This window comes from Liolophura sinensis, chromosome 1 (assembly GCF_032854445.1).
Source record: "Liolophura sinensis isolate JHLJ2023 chromosome 1, CUHK_Ljap_v2, whole genome shotgun sequence".
Lineage (NCBI taxonomy): Eukaryota > Metazoa > Mollusca > Polyplacophora > Chitonida > Chitonidae > Liolophura > Liolophura sinensis.
Genome location: NC_088295.1, coordinates 34398226 through 34414728, shown reverse-complemented (window position 1 = coordinate 34414728; position 16503 = coordinate 34398226). Strand labels below are relative to the sequence as shown.

The following is a 16503-nucleotide window of genomic DNA, read 5'->3' as shown; positions in this document are numbered from 1 at the left end:
AGTACAGGATGTAAACTTTTACTTGTTTGTGGCTCCATCCTATAAACTCTGGATATAAACACATCGGCTTTTCCATAAACAAATTCTACCCAAAAAGTTAGAGTACTGTAACTAACCTGCTTCTAGAATCACAAAATAAAGTTAGTTTGTATTGACAAATGACATATAATATAGAGAAATTAAACAGTGTAGCACTCTTTCTATTTGGGTCTAGGTGACATGTGCCTTAACATCAAGTCCTGTAGAGATTTAATGCAAAAATACTTTCAACCAGAAGTGCTTAACGAGATTAGAAAGAAAGGGGAAAAACAATGCACATGTGTGAAGTGTTGATGTCCTGATATAAAGTGTTTTTAAAGGCATGCATCATGTACATTTAATAACACTTTCACCTCAACAAAACAGTAGCACAGTACATGCCTACATGGCTACACAGGTAACAACCTGATCCTTGGCTCTCAGTGCAGGATGGATACCTGAAGCACACAAGGGCTGGCTGTGAAGACATAGGTGTAATGCTGAACCTGTCATCCTTACCTAGAAAATCAGCCAGACTGACAGAATCACAACATCCTACAAGTGATCAGCTCATCAAAGAGGGAGCTTCAGAATGGGTGAGGTCATTGTTGCTGGGTTGACATATGAGATGTACTTAGGTGAACCCCTGTATTGTGTCTAAACACAGGCAAAGGCTTGCCTTTTATTGTACCTCTAACAGTATAGATGTTCATTTACATAACTGGTCAGGGTGTTGGGAAAGGAGTACCTTCAAATTGTTCATATTTGTGGTGCTGAAAATTGACATATTTGTGGTGCTGAAAGCGAAGAATTACATTTCTCTCTCAGTTTTTTGAAACTTAAAAATATGAAAATGTTGTTCATTAGCTGGACTAACCATGTGAAAAAAAGGGAACTAAATACTCCTTTTACAATTACATGTATATTGGCTTAAAAAAGTAGACTAGGTGTCCCAAAAATTAGAACAATTAGGCTTAACAGGAAGTAAATTTCTAAATATCCAGCCTTTTCTATCAAATGAAGAGAATAGCAAACTTATACATAATCTATTTTTTGTAATATCCGTGTTTATATCAACATATAAACTTATGCTGTTGTAGCAATCAAGGAAACACACTTGCAGGTGCAGAAAAGACCAGCTTTCACATTCTATTTGAAGCAACAATCTGCAGCACATGGCAGAATTGCAATATCCCCTGGCAAGTACTATGATACAATCAGCCTTGCCCGTAAAAAGTCTGTGTAAGAAGCACAGACTAAAACAGCCAGGTGGTGTCCTCCAGATCACAAATTTCGCACACAGAAACCTGGCCAATCATAGAAACTGTACCCGCCTACATGTGAGCATGGTGTACTCAGAGCAAACTAAGGCCTGCTGCTAGTGTTTAGACTGTAATGAAACCGTCCAAAACAAACCTCCATGTTTGGAGCTAAATCTACCTGCAGATGTGTAAGGCTTATAGCGGGGACACTGTTCTTCTGTCAGAGAAGTCTGAAACAATGAAGGGTTTGTGACTACACTGATGTGAGACAGTCCAAAATAACCCCGCTCATGAGCGTACATGTACAGATTGAATGTACTTCTACATGCCCATGTGTGTTCACATTGTTTTGTAGGGTTTACAATTATCAGGATAAATGAAAACTACTTTTGGCAAACCATACACTGTAGTGACTGACAGCAGCCACATTCATCCTGAAACCCTCGTAGTGACCTTTAAAAACTCAGCTTTTCCCATATTAAGATGTACAGGCAGGTTGTTAATAGCTCATAGGAGCCAACTGCAAGAGCATGTCAACCTGACATATAATGAACAAATATTTATTTCAATTCATTGAAAACTGTATTTCAACGAAGTACATGAATTACCTTCTGACTTGGCCAAATACATGTACCTGCATACTGTCAGCAGAGCATTTCGATAAATTAAATCTAATGATGAATCATTTTTGAAACCCAACAATGTATGAGTTTGAATACCAGTTTGTAGGTGAAGCTTTGAGGTGCATGAATATCACAAAGAACTCACACAAGTGGCTTTTTGTTTAAGTTCCATGCATGTGATACCATAACATAGCATAACCGAAAAACCATAAGTTCAGCCATCTGTATTGTGCTCTCACAGTAAGCTTGTATATGCCATAAAACAAAAAATAACAGCAAGTGAAATTCTATATAAATGAGCAAAGCTATTCATATGCAATATTTTTAATAAGGCAAACAGTTTATTAGTAACACTTACACATTTGATGTCAATGATTTATAGACAGTTTAAGCAGTAACCTAATCAGCAAAGCGCATGGAAACTGACTGACTGGGTGTGCTGTGGCAATTATCAGAATACACTGTATGTATGTATGTATGTATGCTTGAGGTTTTACATCATACTTAACAATTTTTCAGTAATATGACGAGAAGGATGAATCAGGTGTGTGTACACACATGTACCGGTATATTGTGTCTGCTTGTGGCAGGGTGAGTTCATGCCGCCAAAGTGCTGCGGCCACAAAAGTATCATGTCAAAGCCACCAGGCAGAACACCACACCCTGGCAGACACATTGCACATGTAAACCAGTCCTGTTCCTTGCTCTAACCTCTCAGTGCTGAACCCCAAGCAAGGCAGCAGGAAGAACAATTTTTAAAGTCTTCTGTAAGACCCGACCTGGGTTGGCTCCCAGGTCTTCCGACAGGACACACTGTGAACAGACAAACTATTCTGGTTACACATTAACACAGTTGTATTTCACAGAAATAACAACACGAACTGGTCCATCACCTGCTTTACTGAACAGTATATTCATGGGCAAAACGTCTACACAATAACATCTTTTAAATGGGCTAAGACATCACACGTCAACAAACATGTACATTGTGAACGGTGATACCGAGATATGTGCATGTACCTGGATCACTCAAACCACTTCAAAATAAGGGCAGTCAAGTTCCAGCCAGCAAAGACAATAACATTGACACAATTAGTATACCAGTATACATGTACATGGTATATGACTCTTAATGCCAACAAGTGCTATTCATTGTTTACAGTGATCTCAATCCACCCTGTAATGTGGTGTGACCCGTATTAGTATACAGTCATGAATATCAAGAGTGGCAAAGACAAGATAATTATCACAGACATGTCACAAGGCCTCTCAGATATTACCATAGAACATATAGTGAGTAACTTAATATCGTGAGGTGATGAGAAAGTTACTCATGACCCTATTTAGGAAGCCCGTCTGATCTTGAAGTCTGTAGAGGTTATAGGCTTTTTGGCATCTCTTTCTACACATAATATGTCTAATTACATATATACTAAAAGGAAGGAACCAGCATTTGGTTTGATTGGAATTCTGGGTCATTACTGACAAAGGGTTGTTGTCCCTGGAAAGTTTAGCTGAACTCTTCTAATTTGACAAATCACCAAATACAACAATAATGAGTGTCCGATATTTATAAGGGAAAATAATTAAGGATATTAAGGTAGAAGCAGACAACATCAGTGACTACTGCAATCATTTAACCTGCCTTATCATGACACCCATACTGACAGCCTATAATGACACATGCTAACCCTACCATCAAGATGACAAGTACTGATCAACCACCAGCAATATTAACTGTACGGTGTGTCAGTGTATTCTCTTAGCAAACCATCACTCTGGTATTGAACTAAATAAAGCAAAACTAGGGAAGTTCCAATTCTATGTCTAATACATGTGAGCAACTGTAAGCACTAGAGGTATGATAATTAGCATATGGGTATAATACTTATAAATGCAGTACCTACACGTATGCAATATTATACACTACAATACAGCAATTATCATCCTCTAAATAGTGTATACAGACCATCTGCTTTATGAGTCACCACGACTGTAGAGCCTGCACCTTAGCTACAACAGCTCCAGGCTTACTAAAGGCACACCCAGTACATGTACCATGCACACCTCAAATACTTTACTGTCAATGGTCCAACAGCTTTAAATTAAACATCTACAAGTGTGTGTTTCACTGACTCACTACATGGTATTAGCATTAAGTTCATCATTATCATCAGATCTTACACATGTATTCCATTTCACCTCATTCAGGATACTGACTACTCACTAAGGCTAACCTATTTCTTCTAATTTTTAGGACACCTGGTCTGCTCATTTTAGCCAATATATCTGTAATTTTAGCAGGAATATTGAGTTCTTTTTTTCTCACATGGTTAGACCATCTAATAAACAATATACTCATATCTTTACTTTTCCAAAAGGCTGTTAACAAAATGTAACATACTACTTTCAACACTACTAATACCTGTTCCAAATTTTAGAAGAATTAGGGTAGTCATTTTGAAGACAAGTTTATCCCCCGAAACTGAAACAGAGGCAGCAAAACTATTACACTGTTATAGATTATGTCCACGATATGTACGTACAATTGTATATGCCCTATTTTCTGTACGATATCAGTCCAGGGTATAATTGAGCTCTCAAGATATACATTTTAAGGCTTCCATATTGGGAATACAAATTACATGTATTTAATCTATATGTATGTCACACAAGTCAGAAATGTTTGCTTTATCTTGGGGAAAAATTGTAGCTGTCCACATAACACAATGAAAAAAGTATTGACTTCATATGATCAAGGCACTGCTGCTTATACTCCACACAAAATGACCACAATTAATTCCTGCTTACAACAACTGTCTCCCATTACAATGGGGACTTGTCAACTGCCCAGCAGCAGGACCTTGATGTCATTTTATTGACGGCAAATTAAAAACAGTATGGCGTTACAATAGAAACTGATACATTGTGAAGGTGTAGACATTACGCTACAATCCATTCTTGATGTCACAATGGCTTGATGTCCTCCTTTACACTAGCGCCAGCTCACGGGATTAAAAAATGTGCCGCCTTTGCATTACATATGCATTTGAGTGTAGATTTCCCATTGGATAGGTCTGCATGTAGCGTGTAAGTCAGATGTAAGCATTCATGCCTAAGTATCATAGAGACTTGTAAATAATACGACATGAGGTGCTTACTTCTTTTCAATAGACTAGAAATCACACAGAAAAGAAATGGGATAATTCAATGCTAATTTGAAAGCCTTAAAGCCTGCTGCAGGTAATGTATATGGTAGCTACATGTAAGTGTATCTATGTTGAGGTTCTTTCATCTATAGCTTCTCTTTCACAAAAGTAAATCAGGACATTTTTGCCCATAATCTGTGAAAGATTGTAATTACATGTTTGTTTCCTCGTTAAATTATGGAGACAGGCGGCTACCTTGTCCTGTAAGAGACTTATGAGTAAGCCACTTATGTGCATTTGGCTTGCATTCATCACAAGAGGACTTACAGAACTGACACATGGTTATAAAAAAAAAATAAAAAAAAAAAAATAAATAAATAAAAATAACAAAAAATAAATACCCTTGACAATATCAGATGACAAGTGAAGTGTGGATCAAAGGTAGCATATTAGTATCATGACTGCTGTGGAACTTATGAGCTTTAAACATGTTAGCCAACACAGATCCTGTAGAATAAGACAAACAGGTAATTAATTAACTCAGTCATGCACAGAGGAATATGGCCTCAGAGAACATCAGACAGAACATCAGGCTTTCATATCTGAATTTTTCCCTTGAAGTCTAAAAACCACAGGTGCATTAAAACTAGTATGTGTACATTTAATACCAGCATTCTGCCTCATAGCTGATATACTCTGTTACATCAGGGATGCATTCAAGTCCATGCAAACTTATTCAATGACAAGTTAACAGTTACTGGACCTTTGCATGTACATATGTATAGATCTGTAGGAAGTTTACCTATTCATTTTATATGTACAGATACATGTCTAAATTTTTGTATGCCATAAAAAAGTTAATTTTCTCTCACTGTGTCCGGTTTAAATAGCTGTGGAGAAGACTGGACAAAACCACATGAACTCACAAGATAACGAATACACCAACTAATGCACTAGTCAAGGGTATTTCATACCCTTTGACATTTGAACAGTTGGTAGAGCGTCCGCTACGGGAGCAGTAGATCCACGATCAATCCTGGGTCGGGTCACACCTAAGACCTTAAAAGAGAAAGTTGTAACTTCCTCGCTTGGCGTTCAGCATGAAGAGGATAGTGCAACGACTGGTTGGCCTGTATCAGTGTAATGGCTCGGGCGGGGCGGAAGCAGTGAAGCAGCACTAGATAAAAGAGCAGTGGAAATCCGTCCTGCTACAAGTAGGCACATTATATGCACCCTAAGGATTCCTTCGTCGTCACATGACTGAAAATTGTTGAGTATGACGTTAAACCTCAAGCACTCACTCACCACTCCAACAGGCCAACTGTGTGTTGTATTTGTCTGCATGCAATTTATGAAACAGTTGAACTATAGATATACAATACATTTATCATACATGACAATGACAAATGCATAATAAACAACAATACATGGATGTAAACATGCAATATTTTTACATTACAGCAATTTTAAATATCAGTTTATTGTTATGGCTATTTTAGATATCTATAGATTGTATTCTCTTGATGTAGGCGATATAAGATATGGTTATTCCACACTCAGTACAAGCCGAATTAATCATGAATTATGCACAGCATACAACATAAAAGGTGATCATAAAAATGCCAGTTATGAACAGAAAACAGTACAGGTATTGGCAAAATAAACAAATAAAGTGTGGGCACTGGCCCTTTCTACTTTTAGTCATACCCAAGGGGAAAAAATGGCTTGAGTAAGATGTTTATCATGATGCATCTCACATGCTCTATAAATAGACACACTCCAGTCAATAGCCTAATTAGAATGATGAAGGTAAAAAGGACATATCAATGCATCAATGATATCAATGCAGATTAGCTTAGTTTCACTCCAAAAGTTAATGAATGCAATAAAAGGGACTTCAACTGACTACTATATGTATATACATGTACATGTAGGTTAAGAGTTATCACCATACACCCCTTGTACACATGTATAATACTTCACCTATGCTGTAAAGAGGTTAAAAAGTTACACCTGTAAGTCAAATAAAAACGAAGGAGGTGGCTGCATGAATACAAGATTACACTCAACGTTTTTGTAGAATTTTTGGGTTGAACTTGTTTTTGGTTGCATGGTTGGTGGGCATTGTGAAAGTCATAATTAATATACCTTGGTCTAATGTATTGGGTGGGGTAGGGCTGGGGGGACGTGTGTTTATAATAAGACTGAGCCAGAGTGTTAACATAAATCCATGGTCAACAAGAAGTGCTGTAATCATTAAATCAAGGGCAAATATTTTCATTTGGAATGATTTTACGTGTACACATGTATACACTATTGATTCAACATATCTTTTTTTGTAGAAATGATTAATTAGTCCTGAAGTGGGCTTAAAAAAAGTGAACAAGATCATTTAATCCTTCTCAAATAAATCCACAAACACTCTCTAATCAAGTGGCAAGTGTCAATTCTCATAATACAAACAAGGAGGCAATGATAAGTTTAAAAAGGGTAAATGAAAGTTAAATTAGAAACCTAATAAATGTTGGAAAACAGCAGCTTTCACATTCATATATTCTCAGGCTAATACTAAGTCATATTCAGACAAGTATATGTGGCCACTGAAACAGGAGAATAACAATTTTAATGATACCCAACCAAACGCACTGGTTGTGGGTTTGGTTAATAATAATATGTTACCAAATACAACATACATGTATTATTGACACTTCTACCTCCACAGACCACAATTTTAATTATTCAGCACATAAGCTGTTCACATCTGATTTGCACGGCCATGGTTAAATTACCAGCGTCATACAACAGTTGTTTAACCTACAGTAGCTACCTGCACCCCAGCATCAGGGGATGTAACAATTTTTTTTATTTATTTGTCTGTTTATTTGACAGGTGTTTTCATCATACTAAAACATATACATATATAGATATCGATCTATTTGTTTCATTAATGGATCAATACAAAATAAATATTTAATATTAAGTAATTATCCACCTGGTCATGTAACTTATATAAACAAACTCTCTCTATTCATATCTATGTGCAACTGTGCACCCATATTCAATATCCATCTATTGCATCAAGCTTGCAATTAAACTGTAATTATTGATGTCCAAATACCTTTCTTTCATCTTTACGTACTTCTAACTTCAGTCAGTTAGGTTTAAAAAAATAAAAAGCCACACACTTTCCATTTGTTGAAATCATCTCACCACAGTTGTATGGAAAAAAATTGTATGTACATTCTAATTGTCTAATTTAAACATCCGTGTTTGACTGCTACACTTAGTCATCCTGTTGTGTTGAAAAGAGAAGCATTATTCAGCTCTAGAGTGAAGCCTTAACAATACTTCACTCCGTCGATATCATCAGACATACAGGTTAAAGAAAATGGTTGTATGACTCCCATGAAACATTTATCAAAGTACCGGTACACTACATTCTTATGGCTATCATTCTTTGGGTAATTAAACATCATATATGTAATTCATCTGAAGAAATTATACCTCCACAGACACTACTCTCCACATAAAACTTAAAGGAGAAGAAAATTTTAAAAAATGACACTACAGACTGAAAAGAGCACATTTTTTCATATTTGGTGGTGCCTACTGCATAATTTAGTGATTTTTCCTGGCCATAGACGTAAAGCCTGAAAACGGCAAAGCTGGCATAAATTGTTGAGTCCACTGCGTTCTATATCTTTAACAACCTGTAATGTATGCTGAGGGTGTGTTGCCTCTCAGCAAATGAGAGTCGTTAAAAATGTTGGCTTGTTCATGTAAACTCGGAACTTGCGTCCAACATTCCAGCTTCCCGATCGTCAAGTGGAAGATGAACTGTGCTGTTCGCTACCATCTGGGAAGAAGAATTCTACCAGAAATCTACAAACTGCACTTCAGCATTTTCTGCTGGCAATTCTCCTCCTAACACAGAAGACTTCAGGACTAGTTCTTAGGCAAAATGGAGTCGCCCACAGCAGATTTTGGCGATGACTTTATTCATAATTTATCACCTTGAGGTACATATTAGAATTTTTTTATGGCATGCACCTGCGAGGAAATGTATACTCTTTCCAATAATATTTGATTGATATTTAAATTTTCTTCTCCTTTAAGACAAGTGATGGCTAAGTTTCCATGGTTGTGTTCAATATATGATACTGCCATGAACAACAACTTTTTTCTCTATGGACGAAGCTTCCATGAAAGTGTTTCTCATATGGAAATCCCATTAACTTGTGCATCTCACAGGCCCTACAAATTAGTGTGGCTGTTCTCAGACTTGGCTAAACTGAGTAAATGTGATATCCCAAACGGTTACTACTCTGCTTAAAAGCATAAATGTTGACATCAACTGATACAATGGAGAAATTACATTTTCAGTTCAATAGCTGTCAATGTCAAAATCCAAATCTGTCAAAAATAAAAAATATATTGACAGACGCCCAACTACACACACCACCTTTTTTCAAGAAACAGGAAATACCCTGTCAAAATCTTCTAGTCAGATGTGTCAATCACTAATTCTGAAGAGAAAATATGACACATGAGAGCGGTTGTCTGTTAAAACATTAACAAAAGCAAAAGTGATCGGTAACACTTAAATACTACAGAAGAAGAAACAAGTGAACATGTGAAAACTTGACACACCTTCCAAGATTCTGGTCCGCAAACTGTTTTACTCGCAGAAAGTTTTTCCGCAGCGTGTCCTTCTTCCACATTGTTTAACATTAATGTCTTCTTCCAACATCTGCAGCGGCTGTCTAGTTCACTTCAATCATGTTTGCAATCACTCAATTTTCGCTAAAACCAACCGAACTCAATAGCCAAACCCCGGAAGTAAGACGACAGTCACCGACAAACAGACGGAAAGGGAATTACCAACAGGTGCTTGCGATATGGACCATTTGATTGGTGAATCAAACGGCAATCTGTGGGTATTGACCAACCAGCTTCTCTGACACAACATCGTTCAGGGGAAAACACAGACAACATGGCAGACCTCGTGGAGTCAGTGTTGCGAGATGCAGCTGAGAAACAGGCGAAATTTAAGACTACGGAGGTCGAAAAGGACATAGAAGTTGAAATTGACGAGGGGAATTTGTTAGCCGTTGACACCAACCCACTGACTCTAAAAGAGCTGAAGTAAGTGTATGGATACATAGAGATTTTCACCCAGTAAGTCATTATCATTGATGTTTAATGGTGAGACTTAGCTCTGCAGGGATGTGATAACGTTTACTATCACAGCCCTGTCTTGCTCAATAAGCTTACCTTGAACACCTCTGTGCTTCCCTCGCTGTCTTGAGTATACTTCTGCTGGGTAGTATAAAGTGTAAAACTGTAACTTATTTCCATACAGGCTTAGTTCTCTCAGAATATTTCAAAACATTGGTTGCAGAGAGGGTGAAAGGTTGAAGAACTCTGTAAGACAGATCGAAAGCAAGGGACCATGTGATCTCCTTAGTAACAAATGGCGTGAGTGAAGAAAATGGTCCTCCTAACGTTATTGCTTAGGAAAATGCCTATCTTTGAATTGCTGTCGTTGATCTTGTATGCGTATATTTGTATAATTTTCAGTTTTCCAGATAGTGTGAGCATTTCTGCAGAATGTTATTTTGTACAATTACTGGTCGCTAGTGAAGTGACAAAAAGTGACATTTTCCCCAATGCTTTAACATTGGGTGACCATTTTGTTTTAGACATGAAAGGGTGGTCAAGTGACCTCGAACTTCTGACCCATCTTACAGAAGTAGGAGTAGTCCAGTTAAATTGGCAGTTGTAATGACTAGTTAACTGCTTTTGTTTGTCAATGAGTCCCTTTCACATGTTCATTCAACATTGAGAAAAGCTGGTTCATCAACGGATTGACATCTCTCTACCACATGATAGCAACCCCAACTTAGCGGAAGTGCTTTGCAGTACAAACTAAAACGGCATGCCACATCGATTTCGCTTGTGGGTAGAGGAGAAAAGCATTTCAATCAGTTATATACCCTAAGATTAAATTTGAACTAGGTTGGATCTAGCTCTGCAGTACTGTTATTATGTATACTATGACAGCCCGGTCTTGTTCCATAAGCTTACCTTGTGTTGTGCTCAATATACTAGGCAGTGCCTGGGAAGGCCTGGCATAACGTGCAGATGGTCTCGGGTTTCCCCCGGGCTCTGCCCGGTTTCCTCCCACCATAATGCTGGTTGTTATTGTAGAAGTGAAATATTCTTGACTGTGGTGGAAAATGCCAATCAAATAAATAAATAAATGAATATACTAATGCTGTCTGCCAAGTAATGTATATATGTCCTTAATCTGGGTTCCTTTCTCCATTAGCCCTACAAAATTAGTCCAAGATTGCCTAGATGTTAGATTTGGCAAACTTTCGTCCAACAAAGGATGTTTTTTGTCATGGAGATGCACTGCTGTCTTAAGCTGATGTTTTGAAGCAACAGAATCTACAAATGGTATAGTGGATATTTTTTGGTGTGTTAGTGCTGTGGGGTTTTTTGAAATGTAAATTGATAAGTTTGTTTGGTTTCAGTTCTCAAAGAGGTGAATATTTGCGGAATTTGGTCAGGGATAATACACAGTTGCTGATAAATAAACTTTGGCAGGTGAGGCATAGGACAGCTTCCTTTTAATGAAGAGATAATCTGGTTTGCCAAGGATATTGTATTTGTGGAAAGATTGAGCTGGATTTGTTCATGTACAAAAAGTGGCATGTTGTGTAATGTTAGGAGAAAAACATATCAGTTATTTGTGTTTACTTGAATATGTCTTCGAAAAGAAATGGTCTTTCATCCTGAAACTCCTGTTTTATCTAAATTGACGTTATATCCAAACATAAGGCACATATACATATGATTAACTCTATGTTGGATTTCCCCTTGTTGAAACCTATTTAACTGTTGTCTTTATTCTGCCTGTAAACACTGTCTCAGTTTCTTTTCTTTGCAACATTATCTTAAATAATGGTATTTGGTTTTTTCTTCACAGCTCCCTGTGGAAAGACAGGATGATGTAGTTATTGCAAAGGTAACCGTATATATACCAAACCTCACCACTTTCAGCACTTGTGTTGTTGCTGTTGTATACCTATAAGACACACCCTTACCTATTTTAATGCCTATGGCATAGTAAATGTAAGTTTCTGTTAATCGTGAATGCAAATAAAATTTTCCTCATATATGTAGATACTAGTCCATGAATAATGTCATTCAAGATAGAAACACCAGACAAATGCTTGTGTGTTATAAGCTTTCATCCAGCTTATTAATTCTTGTATTTTTCAGCTACCAGACCCCACAACAGTTATACCAAGAGAAAAACCGGTAAGAGTGTAAAAATATTTTTTTAAGCAGGGCGTAGGTCGACTTGCAATGGTAAGCAAGTGTGTACATCTCATACGACCTACATGTAGCACTTATGTTGAAGAGTGTGGCAAAATTGTTACGATTGTGGGCACCTTTCGGCACCTGATCAGATTCATTTTCGGTGCACGTAGGTTGGCTACAACTGGCGGCAACTGTGAGCAGATACTTTGGAACATGACCTGTTATGGCGGGGCCTTTGTTCATGATGCATGGATGTAAATGATACAATGTCTAATATACTTTTAAGTATTTTTCTTGTCCTTTCCACTTTTGTACCTTTCACTTTAATTAAATAGAGTAGAGTCATAGACAAATAGAACATGTTCAACTCCGGGCAACTGCTGAGTCAGCAGTTTTCGGTGATCGCAAACGCGTGTAGATCTACTAAAACCAGCGTCTGATCGTTTGCTCCCGGTCTTTTAATATCTGAAGTGGTGGTTTACTGGTAATTTAGTTAAATGTCTTGATCATCACATACTGACTTGCTAGAATGATTTGTTGTTAAAACGATCCACAAACTAGATGTACAAGCCACTTCTGCTGGATGCATTATTCACTTAAAAAACAAACCATTTTATTTTTGTATATCTATTTATACAGATACCAAAAGACAAACCTCAAACAAGATGGGAGAAATATGCAAAATTAAAAGGTATACAGAATCGAAAGAAAAGTCGGATGGCGTGGGATGAGCAGAAGAAGGTAAAATTCTATAGAAAGACCATTTGCATTTACTTTTCTATCTGTTTTGCCTGATCAGCAGGTAAAAGTTTAGTATTAGAGTAGTAATAGTAATAGATTGTGATTTAGCGCAAAAATGTTGATTGATGCAAACATATTGTAAAATGGCAATTAAATTCACAGTGATACACTAGGACTTTACGTCTAACATTTTCAGACAGAATTGTTGTTTGTCTGTCAAAGACAACATTTTGGTATTATTTGTATAGGGTTGGTGTTTTATGTTACAATACATGTTAAAGAATGGAAAGAGTTAGGTCCTAAATTTCTAAATTGCAGGAATATCGACCTCGTTGGGGTTATAAGAGAGCTGGCGATGACACAAAGGACTGGGTGATAGAAGTGCCAGAAAATGCAGGTAATGTGATTTCCAGTGTACAGGAAGTGTAGTACCTATAATCAGATTGTGTAAGGAATTTTAATATGCTAACTTTTAACTTCAATAAAATGATAAAGTTGTAAGCTTTTCCTTGAGCAGAAGAGGCTTTTTATAGAACCTGTTTAAATAAGAAAGTTCAACTACGACAAGCAGCTCTATGGGAGAATGGCAGTGTTGTTGTTGTTTATGGGCGTAACAGAATGGATGTTCAAAGGCCATTCTCCTGGGTATTCTCGCATGTTATATTTACATTATTACTAGTGTTTGTCTTTTTATATTCACAGACCCTTATGAGGATCAGTTTGAAAAGAGGATGAAAAGCAAGAAAGAGAGAGTGGCCAAGAATGAACTAAACAGACTCAGAAATATAGCCAGGGCACAGAAGACAAAGGGTAACTGTTCACTTCTCTTTGTATTGTTTTAAGAAGCTTTATACCAAAGAAGAGAAAGAGTTGTACTGTGTATGTTGAAGGTGTTGATAAGGAAGACCTCATACTTTAACAGTCTCCTATGTAAGTGATGTAAGTGGGGTCAGAATGGCATGAGTGAATATTCAGATACTCAGTTGACTTCACAGACATGTGAAGCTGTATAACACTCCAGTAACTAACAGTGACATTATCGCTTGGGTGTGTAGATGAACCAGTGTAGATGAACCAATGTATTGACAAGTTGTGATACTGAAAGGTCCAATAATAACATATTGATTTTTTTTATTTGATTGGTGCTTTACGCCGTACTCAAGACTATTTCACTTATATGACGGCGGCAAGCATTCCCCAGAGACCTGGGGAAACCCACAGCCATCCGCAGGTTTCTGACACACACCTTCCCACGTATGATCCGAGAGGAAGCCAGCATGAGCCACCGAACTAACGTATTGATGGCAATAAAGGAAACTTGTACCAGCTGATTACTGGTCAAGGCGTACAAGGCCTCAAGTTTTACGCCATGTACATTATAATGAGCTCATTGCTCAGACTGAGCCTTTAGTACAAACACACTTAAAAGGAGAGGTCATGAATGGAACATGATTCCCTGCTAGGGAAGGACACTTCCTGCACAGAACGTGCACTCCAAGGGCACATAGATCACCACAAGCTTTAGATTTCATCTTCCCTTAATGTGGCTAAACTACATTATATAGAGCTTAGTAACATAAAAATGAATAGACGTTTGGAGTTTAACATCATGTTTGTAGTATTTTGGCCATATGGTGGCGATAGTATTCCAACAGCCCAGCGCAGGCCTATGTTTCCGGTTTTGAGCAGGTGCGTGCTTCGACTCTGAAGGCCAGGTGTACTTTGACTCTGAAGACCAGGAAACAGATTTACATGCACATGTATTTAAATTCAATAGATTACTTTAACTTGTTTATGCAGCGGGTGGTTTAATAACTTGCCTCTAAAACAAAAACCTGCATCTTCATTCTTCTGTTGACACTACAGCATTATAGTTGAGCCGCACCATTTTTGTTGACAGTACCTGGGGTGGGGCTAACCCCTACTGACACGCCCACCAAGGACCATGTAGGGAAAGCCCTGGCGGTGGCTAAGCGCTCCACGGCCTCGATTGGTCGGTTCACAGAATCCTTACCTAAGGAGAAGCCATCCAGGTTTACAGGCAAAAAACGACAGGTGAGAATCTGACAGCTGACAAACTTAAACCAGTAAATTTTCATCCATTTAATGATGGCATTATTAATTTACAAGACGTAATCATGTCCAGGGGACACAGATCTCCATTATGAAGTATTAAAAGAACCTTAGGTTCTAGAGATTTTGTTTTCAGGTTGCAAAGGAAAATTGTTAAAGGCCTTGTAATTTATTTCAGTATAAGATCATTGTTACTTATCTGTTTATATCTGTTTTAGTTTGAGCCAAATTATGGGAACATCAAATCAGAGAAATTGAAACAGTTGAACATTCTGAACTTAATCCTGAACAAGCAGCCAAAACTGGATGTTACGAAGGCTGTTAATAGTCAGATGTTGGAGGAGGAGACAAGCAGGTAAGTCAAAGGTCTCATCAGTGGGAAGTATGTCTCCTCTGTACCTGTCTTGTGATATTAATCAAACAGGTGGCCAGCTGTGCCTGTTCTGTCAGTACATAGCAAAGGTTGTGGTCAGAGGTGAATAATTTCATTTAGTATACTGTATAGACATTCCTCACAGTAACTGCGTTAAAAATTGAATAAAAGCATTTAGTTGTAGTACAACTCATTATGGTGAGCAAAATAAGTTGAAAGTAACTGTATCAAATCTGAAAATTGTAAGTCAGAATGCAGCCCTTTTGGGACAACCAGCCAACACATGAGTTTGACCTCCACATTTTTCCACTTTTTCATATGTACCCTATTTGATTCTCTCCATGTTGTTGGTAATATGTTGCCAAATTGGACAGAATATATATTTATATCCAAATAGTAATAATTTATTAAACAAATTTCATATGAATATCACTATTGAAATGGAAAGACCAGAAAAACATTGTGGCAACTGTGTCTGGTGACCAGGTAATGTCTGATAAAACTTTGTAATTTTCTTCAGTAAAATTGTCTTGAAATGACAGTTTCTTGTTGGAATTAAAAAAAAAGGTAATAGAACAGTTTTATCTTTTTCCAGGTCACAAGCGCCAAGGAAAGAGAAGCAAAAAGCTGGTGGGAAAAGAGGTTTCAAAGGGGGTAGAGGAAAGTTTTCATCAGGGCGAGGAGGGAAGGGGGGACATAAAGGGAAGAGAGGAAGGGGAAAGTAATGTGCAAATGTTTGAAAATAAAACTTTAAATATAAATATATTAATCAGAGTCTTCTTTTTTTCTGTAAATATCAGGCTATCCATAATGCAGTGCAGGTCACGTCAGGTGCTTACGCGTCTATGATCAATCTCTCTGTCGGCGTTGGAAAGAGTCTTTATAGATGAGAGTTTGAGTAGATCAAAATAGGTGTAGACCAAACTGTTTGT

General features: G+C 37.5%; 2 protein-coding genes across 4 annotated transcripts in view; one reads left to right on the top strand and one right to left on the bottom strand.

Moving 5' to 3' along the window:
* LOC135462003 (rho GTPase-activating protein 44-like) overlaps positions 1-9892 on the bottom strand; it is a 41160-nt gene extending 31268 nt beyond the window's left edge. For all 3 annotated transcript variants that reach the window (XM_064739328.1, XM_064739330.1, XM_064739331.1), the window contains exon 1: positions 9703-9892. In XM_064739328.1, coding sequence (XP_064595398.1) covers positions 9703-9773 — 71 coding nt within the window. In that variant the 5' untranslated portion in view covers positions 9774-9892. The remainder of the gene's footprint in view (positions 1-9702) is intronic.
* A 135-nt stretch (positions 9893-10027) lies between these two features.
* On the top strand, positions 10028-16304 carry LOC135462005 (ribosome biogenesis regulatory protein homolog). The gene is made up of 10 exons (XM_064739332.1): positions 10028-10197; positions 11592-11664; positions 12047-12085; positions 12343-12381; positions 13024-13125; positions 13444-13522; positions 13828-13935; positions 15026-15180; positions 15417-15553; positions 16167-16304. The coding sequence occupies exons 1-10, from the start codon at positions 10046-10048 to the stop codon at positions 16294-16296; spliced, it is 1014 nt and encodes a 337-aa protein (XP_064595402.1). The 5' UTR covers positions 10028-10045; the 3' UTR covers positions 16297-16304.
* Positions 16305-16503: the final 199 nt, after the last annotated feature.

Excerpts from the sequence above, each read along its gene's own strand:
- LOC135462005 (XM_064739332.1), top strand. The coding sequence starts at position 10,046 with ATGGCAGACCTCGTGGAGTCAGTGTTGCGAGATGCAGCTGAGAAACAG. Across the intron at positions 12,382-13,023 it reads TTATACCAAGAGAAAAACCG|ATACCAAAAGACAAACCTCA; the intron begins GTAAGAGTGTAA and ends CTATTTATACAG. Across the intron at positions 15,554-16,166 it reads TTGGAGGAGGAGACAAGCAG|GTCACAAGCGCCAAGGAAAG; the intron begins GTAAGTCAAAGG and ends ATCTTTTTCCAG.